The following is a 25891-nucleotide window of genomic DNA, read 5'->3' on the forward strand; positions in this document are numbered from 1 at the left end:
TCAAATTTAACGGGAATGAGTCTGCAAATAGCTCTAATTGCACTCCGCAAGTTAAAAAAATTATGCAGATAAACTGTAAGTGATCATGCAGATAATGACGAAGACGATGCGAACTGAACTGCAATTTGAAAGTCAGGGCTAACGCGCAAATGCAAGTCTACAAATCTTTTTGCGCCCCTTCGAAACACCCAACTTGGCTACGAAAATCCTGTTGTAAAAAAACAAAATAACGAAGGCGGATAATATATAGTATAATCCCCAATGTTGTTTTGTATATTCAATCTGAGTAAATTTGAAACACGTGAATATTGTAAACGACGTGAAGCGCTAAAACGATTATATGTTACAGAAATGGATATGTCTACTGTCCTTTGTTTTCTAATAATAATTCATTCATTTTTTTGTATTAAAATATGTGGAAAAGTAATCTGAGCGTCAATATATCCTGTACATACATAAATCCCGTATAACAATGGTTAAGAACGGTTAACTTCGACATGCTTGATGAAACAACAACAGCAACAAAATAAAGGGATAGAAGACAAACAGAATTTATAGCGGAACAAAATAACAGAACGTTGGCGTACTGTCTACTCGCCTGAAGGACATGCTTTAATTGAAATAACAAAATGGCCACCATTTCTAAGGAAATATTACTCATGCATAAACTGTGTTTGTGGCAAGATTTCTATTCGATCATTTTTGTTGATTTTATTCTCATCTGAAAGTTGACGTGTACGAAATTCCGCCAACTTCAATTCACTGTAATTCTCTCTGTATCCATTATTTTTATTGAAGCCCTCTAAACGTTTGTCTTTGATATCCAATTGCTACAATTGTGCCTTCAATTCGTTCGAAGTGTATAATTTGCCATTTTTATTGTAATTCAACATTCTGGGTATTTTGGAACAGCTGTTGTTCGAATTGTGTGTTTTTCTTTTGAAATGTTTTATATCTTTTGCAAGCATTTGTTTACATTGGAGCTGCATAGTGCACTTTTAACCCTTCTAACTCTAAATCTATTTCTTTAGGGATTTTCCGATATTTATTTAACTTGCTTGTTAACTGAGCCTTTTCACTTATTAGTATTTGAATAGTACTTAGAGTGTGAGGTCTGCCGTTATTATTTTTAAAGTTTTTAGATAATGTTGTTACTAAATTTTCATGGATAAATATGTCTGGAAAAATAATTAATAATGTCGGTATTTGACGATAAATCTCATGTTTTGGACTCTATTATATTACATAGATGTTTTAAACTTGCATTGCCGGTATTGAATTGTGAGTCTGAAGGAGGTCTCTACGACATACCTTATGCCTTAGTGTTCTTACTTTTCTATAGGAAAAGAATGTGACAATTTGACATAAAATAAATGGAATATTAATACTTTCTCAATTTGCTTATTCCAGTTTCCTTTCTATTCGGCTTACTATTTAATAACAACACGTCGAGAATTTTTCTTGATATTGAGAGCAATACGCGTATAACATCTCTGTCTTCGTAATGATGCAGAGAGTGAAGAATCGTTTATTTTTTATTTGGTTCGGGTACTAAAATAATCGTTATTCTTTTTTATAATTATTTCTGTATTTGCTTTGAATGGAGTAGTTTTCTTTTTGGCACGTTCGAATTATTTAATTTTCTCTCTTAAGAGATATAAAATATTAATAACTTTGGAGAGTGGCTTTGTGGGGAAACAATCAGGAAACTAAACTTATTTTGTATAATCCCATGAAGACAGTTAATTTAATTACAATACATTATTGTAAAGTGCAAGTTTTCATGTATTAACATACGCACACACATATATATATATACGTATATATATATATATATACACGCGCGTTTGAAACAATAAGGAATATAAAACCTAACCAATACTAAATTATATTCAGATCTGATTTCTAAAAACGAGTTGTGTTATAAAAATGGCTGACTTTGAAAAAGAGGAAAAAACAATTGCTGAAGATTTGGTTGTGACCAAATACAAATTAGCGGGTGAAATTGTTAACAGTAAGTAGAAAATCTATGTTATTATGAAAAAAAAAAAAACATTCATTGCTTGGCATATGAAGCAACCAGACTGCAATATCCAATCGATTGAAAAGCCACGTTTCTGCCGTTGTTTAACATGGCCGCACGAACATAACCTAAATTTCATGTGTGTTTGATATATTTGATATATTTTGTGTCATTATAAAAAATAGGATATAAATATAAAATTCAAAACTTCGCACAGGTTAAATCGAAGACATGTATAAGTCGTATAATAAATCTGTCCACTAGATACCTATTTAACTGCCGGTGTTTTTGAGTGGGAAAATATGCTTGCATATGAATGCCTAGGTACATGCGTATGTGTTGAAAATAATGCCACGCAATTAAAAACAAAGCCATTCTGCTATTTGGTTGGCTTATATCATTAAGAGTATATATATATATATATATATATATATATATATATATATATATATATCTATATATATGTATATATACATATATATATATATATATCTATATATATACATGTATTTTAATATTTATCTCAACATTTGCCTCTTATTAGGAACATTGAAATCTGTTATTGATCTCTGCGTTGCTGGAGGCTCTGTGCGCGATATATGTACAAAAGGCGATGCCCTCATCACTAAAGAGACAAGCAAGGTACGTGCTTTTGTATAGTTTTTTATTTTGCATTTATTTATATCGATTGCATTGGGTTGCAGGTCTATAAAAAGGAAAAAGATCTTAAGAAAGGTATTGCATTTCCGACATGCTTGTCTATAAATAATTGCGTTTGCCATTTCTCTCCGGCTAAAAATGATCCTGATAATACATTAAAAGACGGCGACGTCGTTAAAATGTACGTAGATTTATACGTGCGTGTTCGTTTGTGTGTCAACTATAATTATTTATATAGCTAAGTATTTTATTTTGAATAATTACAGAGATATGGGAGCTCATATTGATGGATTTATTGCTGTTGCAGCTCATACGGTGATTGTCGGTGCATCCGCTGATAACAAAGTAACTGGTCGTAAAGCCGACGTGACCCTTGCCGCTTTCTGGGCTGTACAAGCTGCCTTAAGGTTACTAAAAGCTGGAAACAGTGTAAGTAGTAGTTAGATTGACAAAGTGCTCTTTCATTATTTGTCGCTGTGCAAGAAACGGATTGTTTTCGATGCATCTGTTATCAAAAACATCTCAACACTTGCAAAAATTAAAGCAGCAGTTTATTTAATGGAGTTTCAGAAATATAAAAGAAATTCCTTAAGTGAGCTGAATACAATATTATTCATAGTTAAACTAATGTTTCGATATAATCCGCAAACCAGTACTATAGATTAATAACTTAAAATAAAGTCTTGACTACCAAATATCATGAAGAACTATCGGAAAGCCAATAAATTATGACCTTGTTTGCAATATTAGTATGATGGTGAGCGCCAGTTTCTGATTGCCCATCTAAAATTTATTTTTAGAATTATACCATAACGGATGCAGTGCAACAAATTAGTGAGTCGTATAAATGCAAACCTATTGAGGGTATGTTGAGCCATGAATTAAAACAGTTTAAAATTGACGGTGAGAAAACGATAATTCAAAATCCCAACGAGGCACAACGTAAGGAACATGAAAAATGCACCTTCGAGACACATGAAGTCTACGCTATTGATGTGATTGTAAGTACCGGTGAAGGTGTTGGCCGAGAAAAAGATACCAAGGTGTCCATTTACAAGAAAACCGATGAGAATTACATGTTAAAATTGAAAGCCGCCCGTGCTTTATTGGCCGAGGTATGTTATTAAAGTAAAAAATGCATAATTAATAAAACAATCGGCCAATGTCCATGATTAAGACAACGCGCTTGAGGGATTGAAACTGAAAAAGCGTGAAAGTATAGTGATTTTAGATCGCTTCCTTTATGTCTATAGAATGACATAATTGGCATACTTTCGCTGCGATTTTGGTTAAAACCCGAAGATTGTAAGATTATGAGATCTGAGATGTCGGTCGATGTATTAACTTTCTCAAACTTTCTTTGATAAATTTTACAAGATCTACTATTAACGCTCGTAATTTGGTTTCTCTTTTCTTTCGCTTTCCCGTTTATATTGAGCAGGTAAAAACAAAATATGGTAATATGCCGTTCAATATTCGCAATTTTGAGGAGGAAACAAAGGCTCGCATGGGTGTTGTAGAGTGTGTATCCCACAAAGTCATTGAACCATTTCAAGTACTTCACGAGAAACCAAGTAAGTGAAACTTTCAGATAAATCTTTCTATAGCAAGGCTTAATTTCGTATTGAATTTGATTATACGTCTTTACGACCAGACACCTTGCTAGACTAAATTTATTAGAGTAATGAAAACATTTTCGAATTCATGAAATTTGAGTTCCATGAAATAATTTTATAACTCACATTATTAACTAATGAGTAAAGAATGGACAGTCGAGGAAAGATCAAAAATGTCCATTCATAAATATACGGCAATGTTAATAGCTATGTTATCTCAATCTTTCGATTTCCACGATCAACAAGTATATTCGCAAAATTATTTTATTGTGCAAAAATTTTCCCAACAAAATAATTTGAAGTAGGGGCCTTGGTTAGATAATTATAACAATTGAATTAGCGGACATATCATATTATATTTATGAGACTTAATGTATTTCCGACACGATTTAAATGCTTACATTTCGAACTATAACGCGAGCATTTCATTAATTCATTAATATTTGCGTTAGACATAATCTAATATGTAATCATAGATATTGAGCAGGCATATATATCTTAATAATGTTAGCAAATTCAAATTTCTGAAAAATTCATATATCCTTTTGTCGATATACAAAAATTTGCATCGCAAATTGAGTAATTTTTCAAAAACTGTTTCGTAAAAAATGCGATTAGAAACAATACAATACATTTTCTACCCGGTAGATGCTCTAAAGCATTGTAGATATCAAATAATTCGTTTCGTAGGATCTCTTACAGTTAGCAAAAGTCTTTTTAAATAGTACGCTACGCAATATTGCTCAAGTATTAATGTTTTGATTCCGTTTTCATCCGAGCGAATGGGATCGGCCAAATCACGGCGGATAGGATTTGAATGAAAAGAATTTAAAATCAGCCACGGTAACGACTTTTATAGTAATTATAGAATTGGAGTAAATTTGAGGAAAAATAGAAAGATTTGAAAAATCTTTTCGCTCAGTCAGACTACAGATCTCGATCGGAAATTCGCTATAAATTATTCTCACAATTATTCTATAATTAATAGATCATTATATAATCATTAGCCTAAAGAAGGTAAGTATTTCTTTAAGAAAATAGGTACGCCCGATTCTAAACTTTTGCTTTGATAAATGGCCAAATTTAACAAAGAAGTTTAGTTAGGAATTTCATATGAACTCGGAATAGAAAAACGCTGCCTTTTTGACTCTAGGACTTATAGATCGGTCGCGAGAAGGATATGTGAATTTTATCATCTCTCAATATTTCGCACTTTTCATTATACTGAACATTATTTATTATCAATTTTTAGGTGAATATGTGGCTCAATTCAAGCACACTGTTTTGCTAATGCCAAATGGCGTCAATTTAGTCACAGGTCTGCCTTTTGAAATTGAAAAATTTGAAAGTGAATTCAGCATAGTTCAGTCAGAACTGAAGGTAGGTAAAAAAAGTGAAGTATATTTATAACCTACTGACTCTAATGTGTAATTTTTTTCGGTTATTAGGAATTAGTCGCCACCCCACTACAGCCCCCCAAGAAAGTTAAAGGTCACGCTAAGAAGAAGGCTGCCTCCGCAACCGGTTCAGACGCTGTCAACGCAACAAAAGTGGATGCCTCACCGGCTCCCGTGGAGACCAAGGCTTGAAAATATCTACTGCCTGCCCCCTATAAGGTTTTATTAAATATCAGCGAAAATAACAAATTTACAGATGAAGCAATAATGTAAAAAGAAACTGAAAAACGAACATGAATGTATTGTGAATGAAACACTTCTTGTATTGTACACCGCATAACTTTCTCCCCTTCTCTCTATTGGAAGTCCTTACCAATTAATATAACAGCAACTCGTCAAGAACAATTCTCAAAACAACAGTGTTCCTTCCCAGCCGAAGTGATTCCCTTCTACCATCATCATTACTCATAAAATCAATAGAGAAACATTTTAAACAAACTGCTCTCTGCAACATTAGCAATTATTATTAAATTGATTGATTTTAAAAATGTATCCCTTATATCTATCATCTCTACTTAAGACTGTTTGCGTTTAGCTTTGATTCGAAAAATTCTTCTAAACGTTGCCTTGTACGAACTTCATTTTGTTATTTAGCGTACAAATGACAGGATTTTTATTTTTTATTTTTTTTTTTTTTTATTTAGATAAAGACTTCCAAACGCAGTTGTTTCGTGTATTTTATTTGTTTGGTTTTTTGGTGGATTAGTCGAACGCTGCAAGAGGAAAGATTTTGTAATGCATGATATATGTTCGGGCTCGTAACTTTCTTTGTAGATGATCATCGCAAAATTTGAAGCATGAAATGCTCTTTTCATTATTTTGTTTTTATTCAATTTTAAAATCAAAAGATAAACTTTGAATATGAAAAAAAAAAAAAAAAAAAGAAGAAGATGATTGACGTCGTTTTGTTTCAGTTTTTTTTCTTTTTATTGTAATATTTAATAAACAGTCTCTCTCATTCAAAATAGAAGAAAATAGTGTATTTGTATGTAATAGATGTGTTTATAAAATCTATATCTGCTGTTGACATTGCATTGAAAGTGCATACATACATATATAGATAGCTTATTTTCGGAACGTTGTTAGAGTAGAAATATACGAAGGGAGTTGGCGATGGAAACATAGGTTCATTATATCTATGATGGAAAAAAAGATTTCGTCGTTTTATGTACGTATGTGTCTACGGGGTAAGCTATACTAATTTGTATCATAGTTTAAATATGAATATCCGCGGTTGTTTTTATCTTTCATTCTTTAGAACTAGGATTTTAAGGGGGAGGGGGCGGCAAATCGCTTAAGAGGTTAATCTGCCCAAAGCTTAATAATGTGAACAGAAATGAATAATGCTAACGGTGTGCGCTTCTAACTAGATATTCGTACGAGTGTACGAATGTTTGAAAGCATCCTTAACGGTTCAGCGCTTGTCTGTATTGTAAACAAATTCCAATTTAATTTGTTGTCTATTTTACTTTGTTCGAACAGTAAGTTAATTTGTTTTTGTTTTTTTTTTTTGGAGTTCGGTTTATAAAGAAAGCAACATAAAGTAACACTTTTTCTAATTTTGATATTGCTGTTATTATCAATCATATCGTGTTATGTTAGTATTCCTACAAAAGCGAAGTGAAATAACGCATTTTTTTTTAAAATCCGTCCTTTGCTAATTTAAGATAGATCGTCAATCATTGTGGTGTTGGCATCTGGCGGTGGCATGACCGTTGTGCTATTGGTGCCAGCAGCAGGAGGGTCTAAGTAAATTTTGAGTGCCCGTTCACGCCGAGGAGAAAATCTAGATGTGGATATACATCCCAGACGATCAAGACGGGATTTTTCTTTAGCACTCCATTCTCTACGTTCTTCGTTTGTTAGTTCCTTGGCAGTTGTTGTTACATCCCTAAAATTAGTAGAAAAGGTCCTCTTAAATTTGTATTTTTTCTGCAAAGCTTACCGCGTGTTAACCTACTTGTAAAAGTACATATTTCCGGTGACCGTGCTAATTAATGGATACTTGTCGACCGTGGCGGGCATTGAGATCCAGCTCATAGCATTATTTATACTCAAAAGGGAAACATTAGTATTCGGGAAGTAGCCATTTACCTAAGTATAATAAAGATTTTATATCGCAATGGAAGCGATAAATATGTCTCTACTTACCTTGGTATAGGCAATATTTTCTTCTGGTATGCCAGACAATTTTGATAAAGCATTCTGTATTTCGCTGTGCTCTGCAAGAAATGACGTATAAAGATTTGATAAAATTTGTACTACGGTACTAGGAAAATTACTCACTTTCCAAAGCAATCTCTTGGAATCGCCCCAATTCCAATGTATCGGGATACCAACGACGCACAAATATGACTAAACCATCCTCCCCAATGTTTGGTGAAACTCCGTCTTCACATTCTTGTATAATGAACTTAAGCAAAAGAAAACTTATTTTTCATATATATATATATAAAAAAATCAAACAATATTGTTATTGCTACCTCCATTGAAGCTGATGAAAGCACATCGCTGCCCATAGTTTCATTATCGGCGTATATTCTAATAGGGCTGCGACCACCCTTAAGCCATAACCGACAATTGTCTAATGTGAGCGTTTTATATTTAACGCCGTCAATGCGTTGCAGTTTGGCTATTAATGCTTTCTTAGCTACTATGACTGGCGTAGCGTCCGTATAAATCCATTCGCAGATAAAGGCGACTCGTGCCGTATCGTTGTTAAATTCCGACAAGCGCATAAAATAAATTTTTGCTCGATGCTCCTCTGGCAAAAGCTCTTTGCCCAACTCTACGCTCAATACTTCACCCTCGCTAAAGTAAACCAGCGACTGAGACATGCTGAGGAGTTTCTTGTCATGTTTATGATGAATTTGAAAATATTTTTGCGGGACGTTGATAAGGCGCTCTATATGTCTCTTAAGAACACTTAATTTCATGTGGGAATCAACAAGGATTTTATATGAACGCATTGGTTTACGAGCAACATCTTCGCCCGAGTCCAGGTCACTATATGGATTATGGTGTCTATTGGAGAGAAGAGTGGCTGTGTCCATAACGTCAAGTTTGATCGCGTGAAAGAATTGTGTCGCCTGTGGATCAACGACTGGTTCGCTTTGGCTTAATTCATAGCAGGCACTGTAGAAGGCATTGACGCGGTTGATAGAATCCTGGCGATTCTCATCTTCGGGACTTGATAATTGAGGCGAATGACTAGTGCTAGAAATTTGGCTGTCGCCACCTCCCCGATTTTGTAAGTTTTCAACTAGAGTACGATCGCCATCGCTTAAACTACTATCCTCAGAATTGGATTCATGCCCAACAGCGAACTTTAAGGCCGGCGTGGTAAGGATATTGCCACCAAGGTTATCAAGATTATGTGAAAAGTTAGCGGGTTGTGCTGAGTCTCCGGATGCACGTGAGTCGTAGATTTCGGTACAAGCACTGGATCCATCAGGCACCGCATCTCCAGCTGGGGTTAGCTGATCTTGCCTTGCTGATATACCGTCATACGGTATATCAATTATCTCTAAGTTCGTCGCATCCGTACTGGGTACATTCAAAAATAAATATGTGATATCCTTGAACCGTGAACGAGCTAATTTCTGTAGATGTTGTTGTGTTTCAGTATTAGGTAACAGATCGCAGGCAGCAAAAGCCTTCTTATGACGTTGAGTAGTTGCCACAAGTAGATGTTCTTCACTTACATTCAAACGCGTGGCTATTGAGCGCTTCAATATGGGATTGTTTTCTAAGGCTTGGGAATATACGAAAAATGGTCCGTCCATTTCCATTGTAGATAGATTGACCATGAAAACATACCACGTTGCACCATCCGGCTCATAAATTTCAAACTCTTGGCCATCAGCTCTATATTCCAACAAAAATTCTATAGGGTCATCACCAGCATTTCGAATTTCATTAAACAAAGTGTTAGTGGTGTTTTCAAACGATCGTATTATGCGCTCAGCTGCGGGATCATAAGCGACAAGGCGGCAGTGTGTTAATGGCGCAAATTGCTCTACACTCAGCATTTGATATGCGGACTCTAAGACACTATTAAGATCGAACTTTTGCGTAATATATACTCTAGTCATTTTTAGTTTCCTTAGTTCGGGATTGTAAAAGTAAACACGTGGCTTAATATGCTCCGGTAACGCTAAATCCGAAATGGGACGATGACGAGCGTTGCTGCTAGAAGCGCTCCCGCCACCACTTCGTGTTATTCGCAATTCTTCTTCGTGTCCAAGTTTCTCAGCGAGCGTTTTAATGTGTGCTGGAAAATCGTCAACCCTTAAAACCTTTTCATTACGCTTTGGATCGATTTGCCGGTACATCAACATGTAAGCATTTGTACTTGAACTATAAACGCTGGAATAATAACCTTTGCTGGAGCCACCGCCGAACGATTTCTGTATATCATCTTGTGTTATCTGTTGTAGCATAGGTAAAATATAAAATGAAAATTAAGCAATTGAGTACTGTTTGGACACATACCGGTGTGACTGACTGATCATTAAAACAATACCATTCACTGTTCTCAAACTCTTTAATGTAAGCATAGTAGTGACCTCCGGACGCACTACCCGAATGAATCATAATCGCAAATAATTCGTATGCGTATTGATTAGATCCATTTTTGGCATGCTGACTACTGTTAATGCGATTGCGATGATCCGTGCTTGAACTCATATCGATGCCCTCGTCCTGGTCCTCGTCGTTCATGTCGATTACGTTGTAAATAGAGTTAGTCGTAGTTATGCCACTGCTCCAATTATCTTCCTCCATAGCAGAGCCGCTGTCCGTTGTGCTACAATCATCCGTTGTAGCTGATGATCCATTCGGAATGCTACCGTTCGTTTGAGCCGATTCATTCCCCCCAGACGTTATAAAGGTGCTTAAATTTAGCACTTGTGGAAAAGTAACTCTACGAACAAACAATACGCAAAACATACTGTAATTGCATGCCATATATATATATATATATATATACTTACTTGTCGTTCAGTTTGAGGCGATGCATTGTTTGATAATCGAAATCGAATCTTTTCAAATGTAAAGTCAATATATATGGGAAATTTTTAAATTTTAATCCTTTATGAGCATCACATTTTTTGTTACATTTCTCACAGAAGTATTGATTATTGCCATCTAATGTCTCTGGCTGTACAAAGGCTCGTAAAGCTTCTTCAATGCTGCCATAAGCAGCTGTGCTCCCAAAAGGTCGTACTGGCAAAGGTATATCAAGGAAGGTATCGGCTCGTGTTTTCTCCGTATTGCAGTCGAAGCACTTTACATAGTCAATCATTTTACCTTCGTAAAGATTGGCTATAAGATTAACCTGTTTGGTATTTTTAAATTTATGCTCGAGAGCATCGAACATAACCCGGCACAGTTCCTGAATGTCGTGTTGCTGCCATGCTTCCGATGAATTCCAACCGAAGCTCCGAGTTAAATCAGTAGTTTCGACAGCTGACTTTTTCGATGTCTGAAAATTAGTGTTAAGGAAATGTTCGTCACAGAAATTAAATTCGGTGGCGGTCAATAAATCACATTATCAAAATTAAACAACTTAGTTCAGTTATTCACGTTAGGAAGCTCAATATATTCACCTGCAAATTGAGAAAGAGTTTCTGCAATTGATAGGGAATATTTTTGGCCTCGTGATCGTTGTCGAATTCCCAGCGATAGAGCGCGTTCCGAAATTCCGGCGTCATAAACAGAGCTTGCAGAAGACTATTAAGGTAACATGTCATTGCCTGATTGACCAGACCTACGTAACCATTGTTGCTTGATATTCCAGCAGCGGCAGGGGAAAGTGAAGGCAACGAAGATAAACGATATTTTTTTTCAGCCTCAATTAGGGTATCTGATAAGTCGCGATAAACTCCATATTGACTCAAATTGAAGTTCGGCGACGATGTGTGCGCGAGAGAGAGAGGCGCGCCACATTGCATGGGTTCGGTCTCTGGGGGACTGGCTGATGCGCCCAATGCTAAGTCATCATCCGACAACGGATCCGGTTCAGACATGGGACTAAGGTTTAATGAATCTGTATTTGTGGCATTCGTTACGGTAGTCATTGACGATGGTGGCGAAACATTTGCATCGTTCGTTGGAATATGCATCCCTCTTGAATTCAGAACAGGCATATCTTCATCTGAATGATTTATGGAGCCATTAGCGCCATTAGTCACGCCACTACTTGCAATATTATTTACATTGTTATTATCAATATTGCTGCTACTACTGGTACTGGTACTGATATCGACACCGTTGTTATTTATACTGATATTGTGGTCATTAAACATAATAAGGCTTTTTGGTGCTGCGCTTCCATTGGGCAGAGCATGAGCAGAATTACCCATAGCTATATCATAACGGAACTTTACGTTTCCGTCCCATTTGCCGGCGGGAAATAAAATAAAGTAATTCTTTTCTTTCTGCTCAAAGCCCGGCACATTATACAATAGTTCCGGTTGATGATCATTCAAGTAAACCTTTTGCGCAAGCATTAATCATTAATTGATAAATAAATAGAGTAAAGTAAGTAGAGGCGAAGCACAAAAACATAACCTACCAAGTCAGTGCCGGAATTTGGTTGTAAAATCAAATCAAATTTGTCGTAACGATATTGGGTCTTTATATCGGCAATTACTTTTCCCACTGTATAGGGGGGTCGTACCACAATATTAATTTTCCTTTGCTCAGAGTCGGGCGTCTTGTCATGCACAACGCATTGTATTGAATTCTCGTGATCAAGTTGAACCATAGCGTTACCGTCCGGATAATCTGTAGACGATAATAAGAAATCGAAGAAAATCTTAAAAAATTTCATTTAGGAATTTCTTCGATGCGAACGCAATGTGACACCACTACTAAAATCAATGAACAATTCTGGCGGGTGACGCACATTTCTCTTACATCCTCCATTAGTTTCGATAAAGAATAATCAAACGAAGGCCATCTTTCACAATTCACATACACGCGCTTATGCGCATATATATATATATATATATAGCTCTGTATATAACCAGAAAAAATGAACTTTGAGTTCGGCGGACAGTTTATGGCTATTTGCAAACAAAATATTTGCGCATATTTGTGTTACAATTATTACTCGACTTTTCCATATATAATTGTATATGTATATGTATATGTAAATTTATAAAAATGTATTTATTTAAGATATACTTTCAAAAACGATATGTCTACGGGGACGGCACTACAACTACTAATGTTGAATAAGGGACGGACGGACGCTAAGTTAGTGCAAATTACGGCAAAGAATTTTATATAATTGCGAACGCATTTATTATATAGTTCTGAAAGTAAGCACGCAGGACGTGTAGCAAACAAGATATGCAGAAATCAGATTAAGCTTATTTGCCATCTGTAGAGGAGCAAGACTTTGTTGCTTCAACAATCAGTCATTGCTTGTGCACTTCTTATGTAATCGCGTAACAATTTTTGTTAACAAGCGTTCCAACGATCATGAAAACAATATGTTATATAACGTTCGCTCCTATCTCAAATTTTAAGCAAAAAATTCAAAATTCATCCGCATCTAAATTACGTTTTACGCTATTGAAATTAAATATCCCAGATATATATATATATATATATATATATAATGTATGTATGTGGGCACATAGGCAATGAAATGTGATATCGGTTGAATATGTTCGTTTTAGCAAAAACGGTTTGTCGAGGTATTTGAAAAAATTCGATTCGTGGCCAAACGGAACTTTCCTCTAGTGTCATACCTTATCCAAGTTTAAACACGACAAGTTGTAGTCTAATGTTCCATCAATCAAACAACAGCGAAGCCAAAGGAAATACAGTTAGATTTACGGTAACCTATATTGGGATCCTCTGAGCTTGAATGACGAATAGAACATTGATTTTTCCCAATAGGAAACCTATATTCACATTCAAATAAATCATAAATATAATCCTTGCTGCTTTCGATCATCCTACGAATTACAAGTAAGATAAGAAAATCAATCTTGAAATTTGGGAATTGTGGTTTCTTGCGCTTCTCATGTATGGTACGCGTGATGCTTGTCAGGCATTCTGGGCGGCTCCTTTCATATCTAGGGCACCGAAGGATGAGCATATATTTATTTTATGGAAATAGTCGCAAATATCCCGAAAGAAGGATGCCGGGATTAAAAAGATAAATCAATTTAGGTATGTCCGTCTGCTTGGTGGATGGAGACGGTCACAGTCGAAAGTAAAGTGAGACAACCTCTGCTTTCTTAAGCCAAAAATTCGTATTTTGCTCATCGCTCATGAACTGCAACAATAAACAATTATTTGCATGTTCCATCTTAAAATAATGTTGGTGGGCATAAGGAATTCGACCACAGCCGAATATGATTTTCTTACTTATTATTATTATTATTATTATTATTGCTTGATCGTTGTTCATAGATTTATTCTATTTTTTGTTATTTTTTCGAATGAACGTCAGATCTAAGTGCAAGGACTTACCTTGCATTTTAAGGATAGTAAGGATTTTCATCATACCGCCTTAGCCATCATTACTTCGGAGTGCTTATAAAATTGCTTTACATTTGTTTATTGCGCATGCATGAGAGCATTCAGGCGCTACATTAACGTTCGCCCATTTACTCTGTATGTGGTATATGTACGTGCGTTCATAGTTTACCGGTAACAGTTGCTGCTTTTTGTTTTATTTGACTATTCTTTAAATAATTTTGAACACAGGAAGCAAGAGTGCTGTGTTACTTTGCTAAATGAAAATAGTTGGCTTTAGGCCAAAATGACACAGACGACGACGACGACGACAACGACAACGACAACGACAACGATGATATACTCAGCGAGCGGCTGGCCGAGGGCATGCATGTTTCATATGAATGGAAAACAAGAGCAATATGACGATTGCATTAATATGAACCTTTTTGGATGAGAAAGCTTGCATCAAGAGGTCTCCCCATCTATCAATTATACTTAGCTGCCGTAGTTAGTTAAAGGATTATGATCCTTATTATGCGTATATTATCGAATGCAGATGGATACGTTTCTATATATATATATATGCGTATGCATACATACATATTTGCACACATTTTGTTTACAGCATATTATTAAGTATTCTGATCATGTGTGCCGACGATATGCAAGCAAATATCCATAAATATGTAGTCAAAGAGAAATTAGAAAGCAACCGAAGATTACTTTCCGAAATTGGGGAAAAGAAAAAGAGTAATGAAAATTGGACAAATATGCAATTAAGCGATTTTTAAAGAATTTTCTGAAAATATTTTTCGAAATGAAATTCTCAAATTCAATTAAAACGATTACTCAATTGTTCGATTCTAGCGAGTCAGATGTATAATGCAGCATTAGGTTTTCTTTCTTTCGTTTCTGCTGGAGTTATTTATATTTTTACTTGTGGTTATGGTTATTTGTATTTTCACTTATATATATAAATATATATGTATAAATATATATATATATATTTTCAACTTAGAAAGTCTATATCCACACACTATGTCCGCACACACACACACACACACACCCATATATATATATATGCAGCAGCACACTGCCCATGTTGCTATTTTTATAAAACTAAATTAAAAAATAAATAAGTAAAAGAGAATTCAATTCCTTGGCTAAAAATAAAAGCACAAACAAAAGGCGAGAATCGAGACAGAAGTCAATTTTATTTAAAATTTATTCTCAATCAATCTTCAAATTATTCACTATATATAGTTTAGTTGTGCACATTTGAAAAGGATCAAAATAAAATTCAAAATAATAATAATTCCTTTCATATATATGCACACACAAACGCATACATATACGTCCGAGTAGATGTAAAGGGAAAGCATATTATTTAGAATGTGATTACGAAAGTGGGACGCAAGTAGGCATTCGAAAAACCATGCACATTAATACAACTGAACAAGTGAACATGTCCGGATTGAGGGTATTTTACCTTTTTCTTTTTAGCTGCTTGGTGACTCGCTTCCGAACAATATCAACAATATAATAATACTAGTAAATAAAACAAAACAAAAAACTACAAAAAACTACAAAAAAAAAAAAAAAAAAAACAACAAAAACAAAAAACAACCCGATTATATGGCGCTTATTTTCTTTTTCTAATAAAAAAATATATTTAAAGAAATTTTCAAATGCTTAATATTTTTGGACCGAGTTTTTTGTTTTTTTTTTTTTCTTTATTTTTTTTGATGGGCGCTTCAATTCGGTCGGCAATATCTTGCTATACGCTACAGTTACAAATGTAAAATTTATTCACGCGCTTACTAACCGATCCGATAGCGTTTAAAGGTGACACTTAAGCGTTTCTCGAGAATTTTCACAAAATTTCCTCAACAATTTTCACGAATTCTCCTCAAAAGAAACGTTTGACGGTCGATCGATTCTCTTTTATTTCAAATTCGAAAGAGAAAAAGAAAATACAAAAGAGCCGTTATTTGTGCGTATTTTGGTTGGACTTTTCTTATTTGGCGCTGTTTTATGTTTTATGCAAAATTTTCTATTACTTTATTTATTTATAAATATATAATGCTTATCAATAACAACTGCGGATTACATTAGCAGCCTCCTTTCTCTTCATATTAAGTGATATTCCGATAGTAATAAACGTTATGAACATAAATTTATTATTAAAAAAATGATCAAGTCCAAATTTGATTGATATCGAAATGCTGCATTAATAGTAATCACTTTTAATATTCGAGTTTTGAACAATGAGTGAGCGTGGAAAGTGGCCGTCTATGAGTTCACATATTTTTTTTTTTTTTTTTTTTTATGTGGCCAATTATTTGGGAAATGTCGTCTATTCGTGTAACACGATGACAGTCAGAGAGAAGAGAGCTGAGAGAAAAAAAGGGGAGAGATGTTGGCCACAGCCTCACGTGTGTGTGTTCACAAACGATAAATGTTATCCCTCTACCAACTGGGAATTCGCTGCGGCTATGACCAAAGACAGCCCTACCGCATTCGAGATTTGAACCCGCGAACGTTAAGTTGGTAGTCGCAATTCTCGCCTGCTCTCTTACTCAGGCTATTCATCTTTAATTTTTTTTGTGATTAACACGTTCGCGGACGTGAATGCTGTAGCAATCAAATTTTTATTTCATTTTATATAACGTTAATACGTTAATAGTAATTAGTTAAAAAGTTGGATCTGTATCATCGCATATTTTATGATATTCCTTATGTATGCCATGCCGTTATAAAATATTTTTGGATATCACCAAAACAAGTTTCAAAATAGATTGACAAACGTTTTTTCCCCATCCTCACTGAAATGTTTGTTGCCCGTAAACATGGGCACTTTGTGCCGTAGAGGTCATGTACTCTAAAAGATAAGAATGCATGAGTAAAAGTGATTGCAATAGTTGATTAGGTGAAGAATTACTTTGTAAGCGGAATGAAGCGGAAGCTTATGTCAAGTAAACAAGGGTAGGTTAAGAAGTTTTATTAGTTTCATAACTCTTCAGGGTTCAAATAGTTACAAGAAGCCTTTTCCATTTGTATTGTGGCATATATGTGAAATTTGGAAAAAAAATAAAAATTAAGTTTTTTTGAATTTTTTAATCGAAGATTTTTTTAAGAATTTTTTTTTGTTTTAAATTTTACTACGCTGTACGTTTTTAAAATTGTTTGCAAAATTTTTTACATATTTTCAAATGATGATGATGATGGCGGAACTCTCTTAACTGTATTATATGTAATCTTTCGCTCTCAAGGCGAGACACTAAGTTTGCACAGACTTCAAAGACATCGTCATTTGTAAGTTTATTGTTGGTTAGGCGTTCTTAACCCCGTTTAGTGTTTCTTTTACCCATTACAAATGAATTGACATGGATGTCATACGTGTCTATGTCTACAATAAGTTTGGAAGTTTGAAACCTAAAAAAATAAGATCATCATTAATTTTCTTGCGTTTACAAGGCTAACAATAGAGCGGATTACGTTTAAATATGAACAAAACGTGCTATCTTTTTTGCCTGAAAGCTCTGTTAATTGGTACTCGTACTTAGCTATACGCATAGAAATGTTAAATGGTTTTAATCAGCGTAAAATTCCGAGCCAATTTAGTAATGTCGTCTTGGTGACTCTCTTCCCTTCCTCGCTCTGTCTGCGAAATCGAAGGAGAAAATTTTGGAAACTTGACAGACACCGGTGTTAATTTGTTAGCTACAGGCTTAGTTTGAAGATAAGTGTGATCCGCCTACACTCACATCCACAATAGATTCGAACAAGTATTAATAGAAATTTTGTAGACCAACGATATTATTATTAATATTGTTTGTTTGTTAACTAAGATTAAAGTAAGTCTGGCTTAAAAATTAAATTGATAATTAATAATAGCAAATATGTATAATAATAATGTATAAAAATAATAAGATTGCAATGTCTCTTACAGGGGAGCATGTAAGCAATTATAGACGCCCACACAATCCTAGCTTTACAGAAAATCTTAAGTACACTGCATATAACATTGTAAAGTAGGTAATCATCGAACAATTTGAGATTGAAATCCCACCTCCATTGCACACTGGTCCAGTTCATACTATATATCAGCAGCAATATCCTGACACTGGAATTACAAACCCATTTATAACAACAATGCATTATTACAAGTGTAGATGGTTTTAAATTTGATAGTGAATCTGCGCATATTAACAACGGGCTTAATACTCGTCGTCAAAAAAAGTGTTAATAAAAAAAGCACCTGGAATATGCATGGTATCTGTGGTCGCATAATATAAGTTTCATTATTCATTTAAATTTAATGGACGGAAGTTTATCACACAAGCAGTATTGCGGAGTATGTGTATCAAGTAATGTGTTATGAATGAAGATTAAATTTCTAATTATTCATTAAATTGATAAATTGTATTTGAAAAGTTTAGGCAAATGTAATGATATCCTGTACCACGCTTGCGTTTACCATAAGAATGCCTCGGAGACAGTTATTCACCGCCACTTAGAGCTTATTTTTCCAGACATAGTCAAGATTTCCGTATATGTAATCAAGCGCATTTTGGCTTCGACCGTAACAAAGGCCGAGAAAAAAAATAGCTATAAAATGAACATGAGCCTCCCCCATTTTGGGGTGGCTTTATCCCTTTACTAAAACGGTAAATTCCTACCTCGACTCAAGAGGATATGTATACGCTTTATCATATATCTTTGTTTGTTTGTCTTTGCAGGACGCTTTATCACGAAGAGCAAACATATTCTAAAATGATTTCTCACCTTGATGAGGCTAAATCTGAAGACCAAATAAATTATCCCGTGAATCGACAAATGGAATAGGCTCTGAATTCTCTTGTGCAAGGCTCAAAAAGTTAGCGTAATCGAGCTCGTTCGCAAATACTAGAAAATTATACATATATGATTAATGCACAGTGTGTGAAGATGTGTTTCAATTCTCTTCATCTATATTATTAATGATTAACCATTCAAATAAATTAAATTAAAACATATCCGCCTGAGTGGCCGAGTAGGCAAGAGTCTCGACTAGCAACTTAATGGTCGTGGGTTCAAATCTCAAGTGCGGTAGAGTTTTTAATAAAGCCGAAAGCCTTAGATGCTAGTGCTTTAAGACTACTTTAGTCTTAGAATTTATTCTCTGGCTAAGTTTATAATAATAATAATAATAAATTAAAACATATCTGTTGTGAGGTGTCGCACGTCCTCTTAAAGCATGCGGATCCTAGAAACAGTGCGCATTCATTTTAGATTAGTCAGGAAATAAGGTAAACGCTAAGTGTATATGACGTGTGAAAATGTGTCAAATAAGAGACTTTAAATAGACTCTACTTTTGCACTTATTTAACAAAGGGATAAAAGAAATCGTTTTGACAATATGTAACGTTTTCTTGTAAGCAAGTCTTTAATAGACAAAAATTATGTTCATTTAATGTTATGTTCGGCTTAAATTATTTTCAATTTATTGGGTAGTCAAGAATGAAATTTAGAAATAAGAGATTGTGTGCAATGTTTTATAGTAGGCATTTAATCCATTATCTTCAAATTTCATCCTTGGCGATCCAATATAACACACTTTCTCATTACTTTTTGCGATCAAAAATGTCAGCATCCGTTGCCCACTGATATGGTGGTAAATGTAATTCTACCTTGCAAATGGGCTAATAATCCACGTTAAGTAAGTTTTAAGAAAATGTTGATTTCGTGATCATTTATTCATAGTTTCAATAGAAAGAAATCAAAAGTTTCGCTTTTAACGCTGATCGGCAATGTATGGCCAATACGATTTATTTATGGCCATTTTTGCATGTTACCTCTATTTGTCCTCCCCCATCCCTCCTCGCTCGCAAGCGTAAACGTAAGAACTATTCTTTGAAATTGCGCACAGAGAAACAGTTATGAAGTAATAATTATTTGATTATGGGACTATGTTTGACCTATCTTATAGAAATTATGCAGTTTTTAATAAGCTAAAGAATTTATTTAGGTTAGCAAATAATTCACTGTTCCATCAAAGAAAAAGTCTACTTAGCATACACAAACTGCAAATAATATTCTATACGGATCCCCCAAGAGAATATTTTTCTAAAGATAATTTCTTAGTTCTTAGACTTTTCTTTTTCGCTTCAAACACAATATGCAATTAATACCGATAATAAAATAAAAATATAGTTAATAATAATAAAATAGGCAGAGAGTAGGGCAGGGAATAGGGAGTTTCAAAATTATTCTCATATAAAAATTAATATTAAACTCATGTAAGTTATAAATGTTTAATGTTAGATATGGGATAAATTCTAACATTTTTTTTTCACCTTTTCAAGTAAGATAATTTTACTGGAAAAGAAAGTAAATTTTTACCAGAGAAGGTGAACGGCCATGTGCACTTGTATATATATATCTAGATTTTATAAGGCATAAATGAAAAAATGTCCAAACACTTATATATATATATATATATACAAATATATATTTATTCACACGCACTTAACACACATTCGTACATATTTTTGTCAAATCAATTTCCAAATTATGCAAAACTAGCGCAATCCTGTAGTTTTGGCAAATGAGTTATATCATCGATATGAGATTCTTAATTATATTTGGTAGTGTTTGTTTTGTAAAAATGTGTACACTTTTATTGGTAAAATATTAGAATTAAAAGATTTCACTTAGCAAGTTTAACAAATTGATGTTAATGCGATTTTCTTAGTTCTCAAAAGTCTCACGTCGCCTTACCCATATCTTTGATCCGGTATTTCTTTTTTTGCAATAAATTTTCAATGTCAGTCCTTACGTTCTATTGGCTGACAATTGCAAAGTACAACTTGATTCAATTTTCTATTTTATTGATTCCAAAAACCAGAAAATATTGAATATGCTAAGCACACTTTTTTCTTTTTGTTTAATTTTTTTATTTACTTATTTTTTTTTTTGCATATATTCACAATCTAACAAACATCTTCTTTTTTTTTCATTCGTGTAGTTAATTCGCCTTTGCCAGGCATTTGACATTTCAGCTGTCAAGTTATTCTCCTTTTTTCGATGACTTTTCATGCTTTCTTTTGTTTACGAAATTATATTTATGAAATATAAATAATGGCAGAAAAACGTTTCGTATTTATTTACTCTTGTATATATGTAGTATGATTGATATAAAACCAAATGGCAACTAGGTATATGAAAAATGTCATTTCTGTCTCGAAATTTCTAGAATACGAAACGTAGTGCTTATAAATACGAGTGGAAAAGAAAAAACTCCTTATTATTAACAAACAAATAAGCCAGATATAACCGTCGGCGGATTTTTCTCGAAGAAGACAAAAGAGCAATTTGCGTTTTGTTTGTAATTCTTTCTTTACATATAAGAAAATTTGATTTAAAAGAACTAAGTGAGCAAAAGAGCAATTAATTAATAATTATATTAATTGATTTTTATCGCAAAGCAAGTCTGAACGAGAAGAGAAACAATACAAATATCTAAAAGATTGTAAGGGGTCGCAGAAAAAATATTAAATATTTGGCAAACATTCGATTTTCCTTCTTTTTTTTTTTTTTTTGTTTTTGCTTGAGTCGTGAAAGGTAAGTGTTGCGGTAAACCTTTGATATTTTTTTATTTTGCCTAATGAGCAAAACAAAATTGGCTGGATAGTATAGGAAATTTCATGAAAAATGAATGAGTTCTGTGTGCTCTCTTTGCAAAGGGCGAATTTCGCGAAAGGAAATTAATCAAATTATCAAATAAAAGTGTTGTGGGCATTACGTGATTTTTGCTTAAATGCACTTATATATGAATACATACATACACACGATTATCAAAAAGTAGTTTTTTGCTTTCGTTATTTGAAGTATGAATGTATGTATGTTTGTTTTATTTAGTAACGAGAGAATCGCCGCATATATTGCAAATGTGAGGAAACGAGACAAATCTTGGATTTGAACAAATCAAGCAGCTCACTGGGCATAATTGCTTTTTACATCTCGAATATTCTGGGAAGTTTTGATATGAAAAAAAATAGGTAAACGTTGACTATGTACTTTTTGAGAAATGCATTTCTTTATCCATTTGCAATACCTTATGACTACTGGTAAATGCCATAGGTTTATCGTTTTATTCTGGGTATAATCCTTGTAGGTCTTTTATGGACTTAGGAATCAATTAAACTATGGTGGATTTTCCGTTTTTACATAAAGTGATTTGTGTTTGTCCAAGTGTCCAAGTTTATTAAAGAGATATTATCTATATTTTTTATAAAAATCATAGACATCTTCACGTCTTTATGAGCATCTTAAGTCATATTGGGCAGGTTTCACATTCCTCCACCCATAGCTTTCTGTTTTTGCTTAGCATTAAGAATATGAAAAAACTTATCCTAAACTGAACAAAAGAAAAGAACAAACTTTCTCTTACGTATTAACGCAAATTTTTTTTAATTTTGTTTTTACAGTGGTTTAGTGGTTAGTAAAATAATAAGATGAGTAAAAATTTTTATGAGACTCTTGGCATAAAACAAACTGCCAACGATGATGAGATCAAGAAGGCGTATCGCAAATTGGCGTTAAAATATCATCCGGATAAGAATCAAAGCCCACAAGCTGAGGAACGTTTTAAGCTGATTGCTGAGGCTTATGAGGTGTTGTCAGATAAAAAGAAACGCGATATTTATGACCAATATGGCGAAGAGGGTCTTAAAGCCGGAATTTCGGGATCAACAGGCGAACCAGGTAGCAATTATACATATCACGGTGACGCGCGTGCCACCTTTGCGCAGTTTTTCGGAAATTCCAATCCTTTTGGCGCATTCTTTGGTATGGATGACCCTATGTTCGGACAGCAGACTATTTTCATGAGTGATGATGACCTCTATACCGGCATGAGTGGTGGTCCTGGCGGCGCGTTTCGTTCACATTCGTTTAATGCTCCACCAAATCGCAAACGACAGCAACAAGATCCTCCTATTGAACACGACCTCTATGTCTCTCTCGAAGAGGTTGATAAAGGCTGCGTAAAAAAAATGAAGATCTCACGAATGTCAATGGCAACAGGTCAATCCCGTAAGGAGGAGAAGGTTTTGAATATAACAGTAAAACCGGGTTGGAAATCAGGTACTAAAATTACTTTCCAAAGAGAAGGTGACCAAACTCCCGGAAAAATACCCGCTGATATAATATTCATCATTAGGGATAAGCCGCACTCATTGTTTAAGCGTGAAGGCACTGACATTAGATACAATGCAAAGATCAATCTTAAGCAGGCATTGTGCGGAACAAGTGTTCATGTGCCGACATTGCAGGGCGACAGAATTCCAGTGAATACACAGGGTGAAGTAATAAAACCCAACACAGTCAAGCGTATAAGTAATCGAGGATTGCCTTTCCCCAAAGAGCCTTCCCGACGTGGTGACCTGCTTGTCTCATTTGACATCAAATTTCCCGAAACGCTACAACCGCCAGTTAAGGAATTACTTAACGAAATACTCCCGAATTAAATCTTTTTCCATTTCTGCTTTAACATTTAGTGCATATATATATTCTAAACAATCGAGTGGCGGGAGGATTAAGTATGCCTATACATACTTAATCATTATCCACCGGTTAAACAAATATTAGCAAATTGTAATCGATGGGGGGATCATTACAAAGTTTTTTAACAAATAAGATTTCTTTCGGTTTTCACTCCTTCCCCTTCTAGCGATGTTATCTACGTAACATCTCCATTTTATCTATGCAAATTTCTTTCCAATGCTACTGTTGTAACTTAATGTATTATTTACTTTTAGTTATGTATTTTAGGCTATAAATTAATTAAAAAAAAAAAAAAAGGGAAAAAAGCATATATAAAAAAATGTATATAAATTGTGGCGCAGAACAACCAACGCCGTTGTAATGCAAAATTATTCATTCGATAAACTTACGCTAGGATAAAATGCATCGTTGATCATTTTGCAAAGCACTAAGAGATTTGTATTCTATGCATATGTATGTATTTGATGAAAAAATAAAAAGAAAAGAGACTGAGTGATTGGAAATGTGAATAAAATATAAAAAGTGAAAACAATACAATTTCTTCGCTTTTCTGCGCAGAAGTTTTGGTGGGAAAATGCTAAAACTCGTCCGAATTATTAATAAAAAAGCGCTGATTATAAATAACTTTCGGTAAGCCGATCGTCGATATCGACAGATTAGATATTTTTTTTGGGGCTTATTGCATGCGCTGTTGCGGGCGAGAGGCGAAGTAGAGGAACTGAAAGTCAAGGTATTTGAGTCGAAAAGAACAGCATCGAATATCGGTTGTAGTTAGGTATTTTTTGCTTTGAATGCTTTAAACGGCCAAGATTACTACTACTCCGGCATTTCGAATACATATTTTATTTGATTCGTTTCATTTTAAATCCCCATGCCCAGAGCATGAAGGATTGTTTATTCTTTTACGTTGATGTCACTAAAGGAAATGGAAAATGCCCACTAATTCTTCTGTGCCATAAGAGTAGAAGGTGCTGCATTTTTTTGTCGGCATTTGTTCAATCCTATTCAGATATTTTGATGAATTCTTACCTAGGATGGGAAACATCTGTAACAATCTAAAAAAGCGTCATTTTGATAATGTTGTTTATTCTATTGACTTTTTGCGTTTTTTCGTACATATGCATACACTCGCATATATGTGTTTACCATAGTGCATATTCACTTAAAAACATGGACGTTTGTTTGCCTTTGCCGCATAACATTTTTCGAATGGCTGTTAATTAACAGAACTGCTACTTTTTTCATTGATAGCAGAACCCTACCCAAAAGACGCTGAGAATTTTACGCATGACCAAACTAAACGAACTAAACGCTACAAGGTTGAAAGTCCGTTAGGTTTTTAGTTTTTTTTAGTTTTTTCGCTGAATATGAAAATTAAACTTGATTTTCATTTAAGTGATTCACGATTTCGTCGTTTATTTCTAATTAAAGAATTAGAATTAAGTTTTGTATAAACCAAGTGATAATACATTCGTAAGCCCAGCCATATCGGCGTTAAATCCATGATCAACAATAACGCATTGGTAATTACAGTCTTTACCTTTCAAAGGCAAATCGGAAGCGCTCAGGGTCTATTGAATCATCTTATTGAAAGTAAATCATAAAGCGGCCGAACTACAGATGGCTGCCCGAAATAGTTATAATCGGTAACGTTTAGTAGAATGCTGCTGTCAGTGCCATAAATTGGAAGTGAGAAGCAATCCGGACAATAAGTGATAGGCGCATTTAATAATTGCAGCAGGCGAAAAAGAACGAAGCTTTTCCTAATAGAGTTATTGCTCGTACCTCTCCTATTTTGAACTGTCAGTAGACATGCACCCAGTGGTGTAGCTAAGCAATTTTAAAAGGGGAAAAGAAAATGTTGAAATCAATTTATGTTTAACTTACCACTTCGCTTAGCTACTCATTGCAAATTTAGCGCATGTATTGAGTGGAATGTGTAAGCGTTCTTCTGCGAGCCGCAATAGTGACGCGATTGCAATTAACTACAAACTTTGATATTTGGATAACGAGTACTCATTGCGAATTTTCGGGGGCAAAAATGGGAAATTTTTTTTAGTCGACTATTTTGGGACAAAATCGTAGCCCTCTCTTTCTTTTTCTTA

The 25891-nt window shown here is 34.4% G+C and overlaps 3 protein-coding genes and 1 long non-coding RNA gene across 7 annotated transcripts; 3 read left to right on the plus strand and 1 right to left on the minus strand.

Moving 5' to 3' along the window:
• The first annotated feature begins 1609 nt into the window (after positions 1–1609).
• Positions 1610–6587, plus strand: LOC119632041 (proliferation-associated protein 2G4). The gene is made up of 8 exons (XM_038024725.1): positions 1610–2014; positions 2568–2665; positions 2728–2864; positions 2950–3112; positions 3484–3798; positions 4125–4257; positions 5552–5679; positions 5748–6587. Exons 1-8 carry the CDS (start codon positions 1930–1932, stop codon positions 5886–5888), a joined length of 1200 nt encoding a protein of 399 aa, XP_037880653.1. The 5' UTR covers positions 1610–1929; the 3' UTR covers positions 5889–6587.
• Positions 6588–7246: 659 nt separating this feature from the next.
• LOC119645113 (ubiquitin carboxyl-terminal hydrolase 47) lies at positions 7247–21167 on the minus strand. 4 transcript variants are annotated; one of them, XM_038045031.1, is made up of 10 exons: positions 21000–21167; positions 12334–12545; positions 11366–12253; positions 10751–11241; positions 10251–10680; positions 8240–10186; positions 8043–8169; positions 7908–7978; positions 7717–7850; positions 7247–7647 (listed from the first exon to the last, which is right to left on the minus strand). In XM_038045031.1, the coding sequence occupies exons 1-10, from the start codon at positions 21001–21003 to the stop codon at positions 7419–7421; spliced, it is 4533 nt and encodes a 1510-aa protein (XP_037900959.1). In that variant the 5' UTR covers positions 21004–21167; the 3' UTR covers positions 7247–7418. The 4 variants fall into 4 exon arrangements, with proteins under 4 accessions (XP_037900959.1, XP_037900957.1, XP_037900960.1 ...); XM_038045029.1 differs by lacking the exon at positions 21000–21167 and adding an exon at positions 18188–18410; XM_038045032.1 differs by lacking the exon at positions 21000–21167 and adding an exon at positions 15727–15834.
• LOC119645115 lies at positions 17391–19271 on the plus strand. The gene is made up of 3 exons (XR_005248617.1): positions 17391–18094; positions 18190–18607; positions 18680–19271. It is a non-coding gene; the product is annotated as an uncharacterized LOC119645115 (long non-coding RNA).
• Positions 21168–21501: 334 nt separating the features above from the next.
• On the plus strand, positions 21502–24247 carry LOC119632238 (dnaJ protein homolog 1). The gene is made up of 2 exons (XM_038025045.1): positions 21502–21842; positions 22709–24247. The coding sequence occupies exon 2, from the start codon at positions 22736–22738 to the stop codon at positions 23747–23749; it is 1014 nt and encodes a 337-aa protein (XP_037880973.1). The 5' UTR covers positions 21502–21842; positions 22709–22735; the 3' UTR covers positions 23750–24247.
• The last annotated feature ends 1644 nt before the right edge of the window (positions 24248–25891 follow it).

Source organism: Glossina fuscipes, unplaced genomic scaffold, assembly GCF_014805625.2.
Source record: "Glossina fuscipes isolate IAEA_lab_2018 unplaced genomic scaffold, Yale_Gfus_2 1, whole genome shotgun sequence".
Classification (NCBI taxonomy): Eukaryota; Metazoa; Arthropoda; class Insecta; order Diptera; family Glossinidae; genus Glossina; species Glossina fuscipes.

What these genes read in the sequence shown, in the direction of transcription:
- LOC119632238 (XM_038025045.1), top strand. Translation starts at nt 22,736, where the DNA reads ATGAGTAAAAATTTTTATGAGACTCTTGGCATAAAACAAACTGCCAAC.
- LOC119645113 (XM_038045029.1), bottom strand. Translation starts at nt 18,398, where the DNA reads ATGCATTGTTGTTATAAATGGGTTTGTAATTCCAGTGTCAGGATATTG. An exon ending in ATGATCAGTCAGTCACACCG is followed by an intron (nt 10,187 to 10,250) that starts GTATGTGTCCAA and finishes ATGCTACAACAG; the next exon opens with ATAACACAAGATGATATACA. An exon ending in GGAAATATGTACTTTTACAA is followed by an intron (nt 7,648 to 7,716) that starts GTAGGTTAACAC and finishes TACTAATTTTAG; the next exon opens with GGATGTAACAACAACTGCCA.
- LOC119632041 (XM_038024725.1), top strand. Translation starts at nt 1,930, where the DNA reads ATGGCTGACTTTGAAAAAGAGGAAAAAACAATTGCTGAAGATTTGGTT. An exon ending in CCCGTGCTTTATTGGCCGAG is followed by an intron (nt 3,799 to 4,124) that starts GTATGTTATTAA and finishes TATATTGAGCAG; the next exon opens with GTAAAAACAAAATATGGTAA. An exon ending in AGTACTTCACGAGAAACCAA is followed by an intron (nt 4,258 to 5,551) that starts GTAAGTGAAACT and finishes ATCAATTTTTAG; the next exon opens with GTGAATATGTGGCTCAATTC.